At 39.4% G+C, this 11,790-nt stretch overlaps 1 protein-coding gene and 1 long non-coding RNA gene across 7 annotated transcripts; one reads left to right on the top strand and one right to left on the bottom strand.

Moving 5' to 3' along the window:
• Window positions 1-559: 559 nt before the first annotated feature.
• On the top strand, window positions 560-11,726 carry LOC144009065 (bucky ball-like). Of its 6 annotated transcripts, none has more exons than XM_077508543.1 (8): window positions 560-1,151; window positions 1,474-1,659; window positions 6,115-6,744; window positions 9,562-10,335; window positions 10,491-10,604; window positions 10,734-10,826; window positions 10,935-10,984; window positions 11,054-11,726. In XM_077508543.1, the coding sequence occupies exons 1-7, from the start codon at window positions 1,145-1,147 to the stop codon at window positions 10,955-10,957; spliced, it is 1,827 nt and encodes a 608-aa protein (XP_077364669.1). In that variant the 5' UTR covers window positions 560-1,144; the 3' UTR covers window positions 10,958-10,984; window positions 11,054-11,726. The 6 variants fall into 6 exon arrangements, with proteins under 6 accessions (XP_077364669.1, XP_077364673.1, XP_077364671.1 ...); XM_077508547.1 differs by having other exon boundaries at window positions 1,458-1,659; window positions 9,559-10,335; XM_077508542.1 differs by having other exon boundaries at window positions 563-1,151; window positions 9,559-10,335.
• On the bottom strand, window positions 9,411-11,336 carry LOC144009075 (uncharacterized). The gene is made up of 2 exons (XR_013280829.1): window positions 10,671-11,336; window positions 9,411-10,573 (listed from the first exon to the last, which is right to left on the bottom strand). It is a non-coding gene; the product is annotated as an uncharacterized LOC144009075 (long non-coding RNA).
• Window positions 11,727-11,790: the final 64 nt, after the last annotated feature.

Raw genomic sequence — 11,790 nt, 5'->3', positions numbered from 1 at the left:
CGCATGCGTACAAAATTTGCCGTAACCACCTTCCTTTTTTCTCAACCTCACTTAAGCGTGTATAATAATCTAACCGCTATACCAAAAACATGTTGCTACCACACCACCACCCTGTCTATTTATGTATGTATTTTTTTCCTCCATCCATCCATTGTTTTTATTGGTTCTTCATTCTAATTTCTGAACACAGTACACACGCTACCTGTTTCTTATTAGGACCTCAGTCTGACCGCAACTCCCACCCAAAAAATGAGCTGTTGATTAAAATAAAAACAAAGATCATGTAGCAATTCTTACATACTGTATAAAGTATGTTTCAATTCATCATTGAGTAGCCTACATGCCACAAGACCTATCTAGCTTAAGAGAAAAACAAAAGTTACAAACATCTACTGAAAGTTGTTCCTTCCATTTTTCACATTGAGCAGTTGCCTCTTTTTTTTTCTCCAGCGTTGTAAGACCAGTGCTGCTCGTCTAAGCAACATTTACAAATTCCGACATATGGTGTGTACCTTAAACGCATCAGTAGTAGTAACGGAAGATGAACGTTTTACCACTGACCTAATTTTACCGGAGTTTTTTTTTTTTTTGTCGTCATGACGAAAGTGGATGGGAAGGGTCGTAGTCTTTATGAAACTGATCGGAACTGTCAATCGACCCCCGCGCCCAAATGTCAGACTTCATCGTAGTTGCTGCTTGGCTCAAAGCGTTCGAGGCAAATGTAAATACAAGACATAATGTTAACGTAACACATTGCGATTTGAAATGACTGCGTTAACCGGAACAACGAACAATTTATCAGAATCAGCCTTCTTATTGTTTACATTTGCCTCGAACTTCGAGAGCTCCGAGTGCGGAACCCAAACACAGCATTGGACCGCCATTTTGATTTGTGACGTCGTTTCAAAATTGTCAAGCCTACGCAAGCGTTTAAGATCGCCCGCCAACTGCAGCGGTTAATTGGTTCGAGGTCGTTAGCCAAGCCAGTGACGTTCGTGTTCTTCTCAAGCCCTTGCGACTTGTTGTTCAACGGTTCGGACGTTAAACCTGAACACTTGTCGTTCAGAATTATTCGTTGACCGTCTTGCTTCTTTATTGTTTTATTTGGGACGGGCCGAGTGCAAGAAAGGAAAAGAGAGACGATATGGAAGGTAAGTTGTTCATTTGACGCTATTAGCAGGCCACAGGCTCACAATCAGTAATGGCGACGACGAAGGAGTTGGCATAAGCACTAGTATTAAAAAGTAGAAGTCAACTCATGTTAAAGTAAGAAGGAAAAAAAATACAGACTCCGAAAGGCACTTGCAAAAGTAGTTTTTTGTTTTAACTGTCGATTGGTGACCGTTTTTTTTTTTTTTTTTTTTTTTTTTGCTGTTGATACGAAGAAATCTGCGTGCTGCTTTATTACTTCTGTACACTAACAAAATGTGTACTTGTTTACTACTACTGTTACTGAGAATGAGACGCGATCAGATTACCCCCCAGACGGAGCTGAGGGAGCTGCGGCACCACACGACGGTGGCAACGGCCAGCAGGGAAGTCAGCGCCAGGGCCCGAGACCTTTTTTCTACGTGCAGCCTCCATCCCAACCGTACTTCCAACATCAGCACCACTGGCAGACCAACAACAACCCCTACAACCAATTTGGTGTCCCCCCAGGTATCAACGTTGAAGTATCTTCTTCACATCAGTATTTCAAGTCCAAAGTGCAGCACTGCGGCTTTTAGTAGGGCTGCTCGATTATGAAGAAAATATTCATCACCATTATTTCGCTAACGATTGAAATCACAATCACAAGAAAATGTTTAAATGTAAAAAAAATATTAAGACAGAATTCCATGAAACACTTTTTTGGATGGTCTGCCTTCCAGAGTTTGCGTGTTGTACAGATATAAGTTCTTTTTTTATGGGTTTATGTTAAAAATAGAATGTATTAAATATATGGTACATACATAATATCCACCTTTTTGTCAAAAAAACCCAACTTGATATATAGACGAATGATTATCAGCTGGGCGGATGAGCGGCGAATGCTTGCGACCGTTGCAAGGGAATTTTGTTTTTGTCGGATTTGTAAGATGTTCACAGACAGTTTTTACGTGTTGCAAAGAAATTTTGAACATGTTCAGACAATTTTTCATTGTCGGTGAATATCTTTTGAAACCTTTTACGAAACCTGACAAAAAAAACAAACAAACAAAATGATCTACATTCAAATGCATTTAGGTATTTATTTAAATTTCTGACACTGGGAACACCTGACATTTTTTTGTAATGAAAACATTTAAGACGAAAGAAAGTATGTTGACATTTTTGGAAAACTTTAGGAAGCTATTTACCTTTTAATTTACTTTAACACAAGGTGATGACCTGCAATTTATTATTTATTTATTTTTTTATTTGTATTTTTTGCTTTATAATCATTTTTAAACAAAGTGGTCTATTCTTTATATATTTAAAATGAAAGGAAAAACCTTCAAAGTGTTTTATTATTATTATTATTATTATTATTATTATTTTTTAAACAAACATGCTTAATGGCAATTCATCTAGGGCTGAACGATTATGAAAAATAATTAATTGCGACTAACTAAACTAAAACTTCAGTCAGTAAACTTACACATGCTGAAGTGTGGACAAAGTAAAAATAATACTTGCTTTTATGATGTAAAATTTTCTGATTTGATTTAAAAAAACAAAACAAAACACAAGCGTTCTGTAGCAATTTTTGTGGGTGGGTCACGGGTTAGGTAGTTTCCCATGGTCTGGACGGGTCATGAAGGCAACACAGACTTTGTTTTGGTGAGCAAAGCGCCTTTGGAGCTAAAATTAACTCATTCAAACCCAAAAATGTATAAATATGTTTTCAATGCTTTGTCCTAAACTCCCCAAAAACCTATTTATAGGTTGTTGTTTTTTTTTTTTAATGCTAGGACCTACTTTGATGGAGCTTCTGACCTGAATAATTCGCTTAAAGCAATGGTAGTTATCACCAGAAAATGGTCAGCAGGTGGCAGCAGAGTATAAGAGATTAGCCAGGGCTATGTTGCAAAAAAGATTTTTTTCTCTGTTTTCAACAGGTTTGGAAAATTATGATGAAACCTAGCTATATTCTAATGCTAATTGCTACAAAACTGAAACATCTTTCTTTCGGTAGGTTCCGTGTTTTTTTTTTTTGTGTGTGTATTATTTTTTTTTTTAAATAGCAATTGAACACTATTTTGTGGGCCTTGCAAAATCAGTCCAAATCCCGTCAAAAAGCCAAGAGTTGAAGTGGGTTGCTTCAGTCAAAATGGCTGCTGGGAGTCAATGAGTTAAAGGGATACTTGACTCATTGAGCCATTTTCAGCAGTAAAAAATTAATATTGTCGATAATTAACGTTTTAACTTCATTACTTTTTAATGTACTATTAATACATTTTAAAAAGTAATTTTTGTACTTGCTGTCGACTGATGACATCACCAACGCTGACGTTAGTGTCGAGGTCGACTATTGTAAAGTATGAATTCCTGTATATCTATTATGGATGTAACCATATCCGAATATCACGATAGGAAGGTCACGATACGATAATTATCACGATATTGTGGGGATGTTGGCGATTTTCAAAAAGTCACAATATTGTTAAAAAAAAAAAAAAAAAATGGCGACAATGCATATAAACAACCTACAATCTCGAACAACACTTAATATTTACTTGTTAACACACGCACATTGAGTTCTTACCCATATTAACTCACTTAAACCCAAAAACGTGTAAAAACGTTTTTAATACTTTGTCATTCACTCAACTATTTTTTTTTTTTTTTATGCTGGAGCATACAGAAGGCTTTGATGCAGCTTCTGACATGACAAGGTGGCTTAAAAACACGGACGGTATTAAAAAAACAGCCAGCAGGTGGCAGCAGAGTATATCAGCCAAGGCCATGTTGCAACAAGCTCTGTTTGTCAGCATTTTCACCAGGAATGTGAATATTGATGAAATTGATCTATATCCTAATTAGGGCTGGGTTAAATGATTATATTTGTAATCGATTAATCAAGAAAATAGTTTTTCGATGAATCTAACGATGCACTTTTAAATGCGATTCGATCCGATTTGATTATCGATTATCTCCCTATAATTTGACCTCTATAGCAATTAATGCTAATTTATCTCCATGAGTAAAACACAATTTTCTTCTTTCAAATATATTTTTTATTCAAGTTCAAAAATGAATTTTATTGAACAATACGACAGTGCACACAGCTCTAGTGCAATGGAATCCTACAATAAAGAAATAATAAAATAAAGCTCTCTTTTAATAACTAAAACAGCAAAAGCCACAATCTGAACCTGAATCTGTGTTTGCGTGTGTTAAAGTGGGCGGTGGATACATGTTCAGTGTGCGAGGCTGGAGCACAAGTTACGTGGTGCAGTTTGGATGAATGACGTGGTTACTCATTGCCAACAAGGAAAGAAAAAAAAAGTTGAAAACTTACGATGTCTGCTCCACACAAGAAGCTCCCGGGTGCCTCCTCTTAATCGCGGTTGTGCTTTTATGGTATGCCAAGTACTTTGCATTTTTAGGTGTAAAGTACTCCCATACTTCGGACGTCTTATTACGAGGTCGTTTCTTCTCCCCGGACTCGCTGCTACTCGATGCTGCGGTCGCTGCTATTTTTAGATTCAAAAACTGTATCCCGTCGCGCTGCGCACAACGGAAGAAAAAAAGGAGGCAATTCCGCTTCTCAGCTTCCGCGTCATCTATTAGAAACAATAGACACATCATTGTATTGTGTCATTGCTAGCTTGCTTCAAACTTCGACAATAAAAAAAAAAAAAAAACTCCACACTTTCTCCAGTTTTGACCCGACCCCTGACGGTACACGTAGCTTGCTTGTCATGTCTTCCGGGTATCCGCAAACCACAACGATCGTTGCCCTCCATTGCTACACTGTAATTGTGCACAATATACATGCATTGTACGTTCTGCATTTTTTATTTTTTATTTTTTTATTATTTTTTTGCGCGCTGTGTTTTGTCTGCAAGGAAACGTATATTTGGTGGCCCAGACATTGCGCGATGGCGCCAAAAGTGACGCATCGACATGCATTTATTGTGTCGACGTATTTTTTGCGACGCGTTGTCCCAGCCCTAATCCTAATCCTAATGCTAATGGATGCAAAATGGAAACAGATACAAATAGACTTATAAGAAGAGACTCTAATCTTTGTTTTTGTTGGTTCCATTTTTTGATAGCAACGGAACACAATATTCCGTGGGCCATTCAAAATCTGTCAAGGGTGTTTCTTCAATTAAAATGGCTGGGAGTCAATAAGTTAAACATAGAAGGGCCAAAACATCCCCAATGAAAATTATTTTGCACTAATAAGCTAGCCACCAGAGGGTGCTAGAACTGCACAAATGTAAATCAACCTGACTTTTTAAACAGATGTGTTGCTTTTAGGGGTGTTAAAAAAAAATCGATTCGGCGATATATCGCGTTACTACATCGCGCGATTCTCGAATCGATTCAATAATCGGCAGAATCGATTTTTTTTTTTATTTATTTTTTTTAATTTTTTATTTTTTTATTTTTTTTTTTAGGATTCACACCTTGAGCATGGAAGAATGTTATATGAACGGCACATTAAGCCTTAATATTTTTATTTTAATGCTGTTCAAATGTGAAACAGATTGCAAACTGTTTGTGTACAGTGGCTCACGGTTATAAGCCTCAAGTTTTAGATAAATATATTCATACAAATCTTACAGTGTACATGTACAAATTTACTGATAGTATTTTCTAAATTTGAATGGAAAAAAATCGCAACAATCGACTTATAAATTCGTATCGGGATTAATCGGTATCGAATCGTGACCATTCGTATCGGGATTAATCGGTATCGAATCGAATCGTGACCTGTGAATCGTGATACGAATCGAATCGTCAGGTACTAGGCAATTCACACCCCTAGTTGCTTTTAATATCGTGAACATAACAACAATCTTGTGGCAGTTTTAATATCACGATATTGTCCTTATCGTTACATCCCTACGATAGATTGAAGCTGATTTTTTTTTATGATTATTATTTATTTTTTATTTGTATGTGTGTGTTAAAATACAGGTTTTCCTTTTGGCCATCCGTACATGATTCCACATCAGTACGTGCCGTACCCGGGCGGCTTCCCGTTCTCCCCCGTCCCGATGTTCTCCATGGATTCTCGGCGCACGTTCGAGCCCCGCTTCTACCCGCCCGTCTGGAACGACGGCGCGCCGCGGCCCCGCCATTACACGCCGCGCCCCCGCCAGCGCCGCGAGATGACCACCGCCGAGGTCCAGACAGAGCCCAACGACGGCTTCCGGAAGATGCTGGACTTCCTCAACAAGATGCGGATCGCCGACAAGGAGCTGGACTCGGGGGTGGCCTCGCACTCCTCCGGGATCTTCTCTCTGGCCGGGGAGAAGAAAGACGGCGACGACGACGACAACGACGACGACGAGCGCGGCGGCGGCGACCTCGCAGCGGGGGCGCTGGACGCGACCCGTTCGGAGGCCGCGGTGTTCGACGACCCCGCCGTTAACGGCGCCCAATCAGGCCGCAGGGGCTTGGACGACGCCTCGAAACCCAACATCTGCTGGTCTGCAAGGCTGCCGGGGGAGCGGCCTCTTGATGGCTCCTCCGTCGGCGAGTACGGTCCACGTCCCGAGCACGCGCCGCTGCCGGGGCTGTTCCTCGCTTGCAACGAGCCAGAAGGTAGGGCTGTGCAATTCATCGGATTTCAATTACAATTTCAATGATGACACTCTGCTAGTGATATGCACCACAATGCTATTTTCAACCGATACCGATAAAGCAATCATTTAGAAAGTGCCGATGTCAATAACCGATAAGTAAGCCGATAACTTGCTAAATTAACTTGAATACAATTGAAATCAAATTGGTCGATCATTGCCAATAATTATCGGCGCATTTCTCTATTGCCTGGTTTATCTGTATGAAATCAAATTGGTCGATAATTGCCGATAACTATCGGCAAATTTCTTTATCTGGTTTGTTTGTATGAAATCAAATTGGTCGACAGTTGCCGATAATTTTCAGCAGATTTCTTTATTCTCTGCTTTATCTGTTTGACGTCAAATAGGTCAATAATTGCTGATAATTGTCGGCCACCGATATTATCGTGCATCCCTACGCTCCACAATTACAAAATCAGAATAATCGTAAAAGATATTATTAATACTAATTTAAGAGTTGTTTAAATGTATACATTTGCACCTTTTAACATTCTTTAAAATAACAAATTTAATACATTTTGTAGAGGTGTTGAAAAAAAATTGATTTGGCAATATATCGCGATATTAAAGAGCACAATTCTCGAATTGATTCGATATGAGGCCGAATTGATATTTAAACTTTTTTTTTTTAAATGGAAATATTCAACAAAACATGTTAGTTATGGTTCACACATTAAGCATGGAAGAATGTTATATTAATGTTCCATTAATATTTTTTTTCAATGCTGTCAAACATCAAACACATTGCAACAGATTGTTACAGATTGCTCACAATTAGACTGAAGTTTCAGATAAATTTATTTTCATATTAATCTTACATTGTACATGTACAGTGGTACCTCTGCTTACGAAATTAATTGGTTCCGGAAGAAAGTTCTTAAGTAGAAAATTTTGTAAGTAGAGACGCATTTTCCATGTAAATGCCCTAATCCGTTCCGATCTTCCCAAAATTCAGACATAAATGTTTTATAAAGCATAAAAATGCATCAAAACATGTAACAAATACATGTTACAATTAGATTATTGCACAATAAAATAGTTCTGAGTAATGTAAAAAACAAATAATAGAGTAAAGAATAAAAATGATGGTCATTTACCTTTTTAACTGCTGTCCTCATCGTTTTTTGCCCTCTTTGGTTCATGTTCTCTCTCAGAAGTGTTTTTTCTGTCTGGTGTTTTGCAAAGAACTGATCCAAGGATGTTGTTTTTTTTGTTTTTAAACAATGCTTCGTAAATGTCCAAGGCAAACATCATCTTAGTGAGCAAACACCCGACTGGTGAACACTTCTTCTGGCCGATTCTTTTAAACAAATTCTGAAACGTCATGGAAACTTCCGGTATGGCGAGGCATCCCCCCCCCCCCCCCAAAAAAAAAAAAGGCCCGTCTCGTCGTAATTAAAAACTTATTGTGCCTTTATCAATCACCAATTGTTTGAATTTTTGCACAAAGTCGTTGGCCGTTAGTTCATACATTTACGAAAAACTATCGGAACACTTCATGGGCCGCGGGATGAATGATGAGGACGCTGTATAGACACCGATCTAGTATACGCTCATAGTTACTGATGGTAGAAGGTTCCTCTTAGCCAATGGGATGCCAGAACGATGCACAAACACCGATCTAGTATTTACGCTCATAGGTACCTATGGTAGGAAATAGCCATAGCCGAAAGTATTTTGCGTTCGGTAATGTATTTTTACCTTCGTATCTAGAAATTTCTTTCGTAACAAGAGGCAATATTTTCCCGTTGAGGAGTTTCGTAACTCGAAAATTTCGTATGAAGAGACGTTCGTAAGTAGAGGTTTCACTGTACAAGTTTACTGATTAGTATTTTCTAAATCTGGGTAAAAAAATTAATAAATGCAATAATCGACAGATTCATATTGGGATTAATCGGTATTGAATCGAATCGTGATATGAATTAAATCGCCACGTACTATTCAATTCGCAAGTCACAACCCAATCATTTTGTTTCATCCAAAAGTTGCATAATTAGTGTGTCATATATATATATATATATATATATATATATATATATATATATATATATATATATATATATATATATATATATATATATATATATATTTTTTTTTTTTTTTAATGTTTAAACATTTTCCTGTTTTGTCGCAAAAAATAAAAGATCGTCCTCGTGCACAAGCTACATTCCATCTTCAAGTTTTTGCCAACATAAATAAATATATATATATATATATTATTATAAATTAGGGCTGCACGATATTGTAAAAACATGCGATATACTTCCTGAACATAGCGATATCGATTATATTGCGATATTTAACATTTACCTAAAGAAATTACATTTTTATTACCTAATGAAAGAAAAACATTTTTCATGGGGCAAAATAAGCAACCTTCATGTAATCTTAGTTAATGAATTGTAATTATGTCTTGAAAATTTTCAACTATTGAATGGCGATGCACATTTTAGTTAGCATCTGACTGGTCAAATTCATATAAAAAGCATAAAATTGCATATAAAACTTATTGGGTGCCTTTGCGATATCCATATTGCAAGGGCCAATATCACGATATCGATATTTTTTCGATATATTGTGCAGCCCGATTATAAATTCAGTTTGGTCCAAAAGGAACTTGCATAATTATAGTGTTTATATGTTTTATTTTTTAATTGGTTTTAATATTTCTAAATGCCTAAACATTTTTCTTGTTTTGTACCAAAAAAACAATCGTGATTTCAATTATTGCCAAAAAATAATGGGAATTTTTTTTTTCTTTCTATAAATCGAGGAGCCCTACCAGAAGGAGCGGCGGGTATCCAGGCAGATATTCCCGTGGCGGATCACAGCACCCCCAAACGCGATGCCGACGACACGGCGGCACAAGTGGATTTCTTCAGGCCGTCCGGGAAGGACGTCAAAAACATCTGGAGGCCTTTGGGCGAAGGCGACGCCGATTACAAGATCCTCTGGATGCCGCCGTCGACAAGCCTTTTCTCCGCGGGCGCCAGAGGATCGGATTTCTCGTCCTTGCCGCCGCCTCCTTACTACTACCGCCGCCTCTCCACGCAGACCAGCCAGGAGAGCGCCAGCGTCTTCAGCCCGTCCCTGGATGACGACTTTTCCTCCTCTCGTGATGAAATGTTCTCCACGGACGCCGACGACTCGGCTCTCTTCCCCAGGCGGTCCTACCGGGGCAGAAGGCCGGCACGAGCGGCGGCGGCGAGCAACGCGTGGCCTCCCTTGTCCAAGGAGCTCCAGTGCGACTGCTGCGGGAAAAGTCTGCACAAAGGCGCCAGTCGCAGCAGATTCTCCGGCAGCGCCAGGGAGTACCGGGACCAGGTCGTCGACTCAGAGGACGACTTCTGGTGGTACGGAAGGGGCGGCGAGCCGCCGTTCCGGGCGCCGTCCAGGAGGCGCCCCGCCTCCAGGAAGCCTCACTCGGTCTCACCGAGGCTGTTCACCAAGAAGTGGAGCAAGTACAGAGACCAAGCGCAGATGCTCAACCCCAACCGGAGTTGCGACGGCGGGCCCGGAGAGGCGAGCGGTCACGGTACGTCCGTATTTTGTGAGTATTTGTTGATTGGCTTGCATTTGAGGGCGGGATACGTTCAAGCTAGGGATGTAACAATAAGGGCAATATCGTGGCATGACGGCACCTGGATTGACGAACGGGTTGAAGGTGATTTGAGGTCGTGAGCGGGGTCATGCTGTTGTTCACAGACGACCGCGGCGAGACGGAGCAACTGAAGAGGGCCGACGGAACTGGAGGATTTCCGAGAAGATGGCGAGCGGCGACTCTACTACTACAACAACAACAACAACAACAACAACAAGGTCCAGAGATGATTACTTATTTTGTCTTGCACAACTTGAACATTTGACATTTGAATATGTACAAACCTGGTGGCTAGTTGAGTTTGGCGTCACACTTGCCGTGTCACGAATTGACCTTTTGAATGACAGAGTTGTGCGCTCCCTGGCGAGAACTGCAGAACCAAAAATCTCAAGATGATGATGACGAGGACCAAAAAATTCTGATCTTGAAATGGGAGTTAGGTTTGTTATTTATTTGTTTTTGTTTTTGTTTTGTTTGTGTGTGTGTGTGTGTGTGTGTGTGTGTGTGTGTGTGTGCTGTAAATTTCAGTGTCTCACATTTTCTTCCAGGACCCTTCAAAAAGAAGAGATAAATGGACACGACTGGCTTAAGTTGGACTGTAAGTTACCATGTTTGGAATGCCACTTATTATTACGAATATTATTAATCCTGACTTTTCCATTCACAGGCCCCCCCCCTGGTGTATATTGAAGATTCTTAAAAAGTATATGTAGAGCACCACTGTTTGCACTTACTACACAAAACCTTATTCATTGACTGACACACACACACACACACACACACACACACACGCACCCCCACGCACACACCCCCACACAAAATTAAAGAGTGCATAGCCTATATAGGCCCTTTTCAAAAAATGTGAATATCCTCGGAAAGTTGAATCAATTCCATTCAAAAGGTCAAACTTTCATATATTGCGGATTCAGGGCCCACAATTTCATTGATTTCGAGTATGTATTTTTTTTACTTTGGCCTCATTTGGTCTTCCAGCTCATAAAACCCACGGAAACAGGATTTAAAAAAACAATTTGAATCCTGTTTTCGTGGCGCTTATGAGCTGGAAGCCCAAATGATGTCAAAGTGAACAAACAAACACATACTTGATATCACAAATTGTGGGCCCTGAATCTCCCCAGTCTCTGAAAGTTCGACTTTTTGAGCGGAATTATGGAAATTATTCAAATTTTCGGGGATATTCCAATTTTTTATTTTTTTTGAAAGGGGTCTGTAGTTCCTGCCTTGCACTGTTTTGAAACTAGTTCAATGGTTAAGTTCAAATGTTGTTGCGGTTTGTCACTGTTTTGGGGCAGTCTATTAAAATGTTGTTGTTCCAGTCACTTTGTCTTCCATTTATTACAAGTGCAAACACTTGACGCGTGTTGTGAATGTGTTGTCTTCAAT

This window comes from Festucalex cinctus, chromosome 20, assembly GCF_051991245.1.
Source record: "Festucalex cinctus isolate MCC-2025b chromosome 20, RoL_Fcin_1.0, whole genome shotgun sequence".
Lineage (NCBI taxonomy): Eukaryota > Metazoa > Chordata > Actinopteri > Syngnathiformes > Syngnathidae > Festucalex > Festucalex cinctus.
The sequence above is the reverse complement of the archived record's forward strand: the minus strand, read 5'-3'. Positions and strand labels throughout refer to the sequence as shown.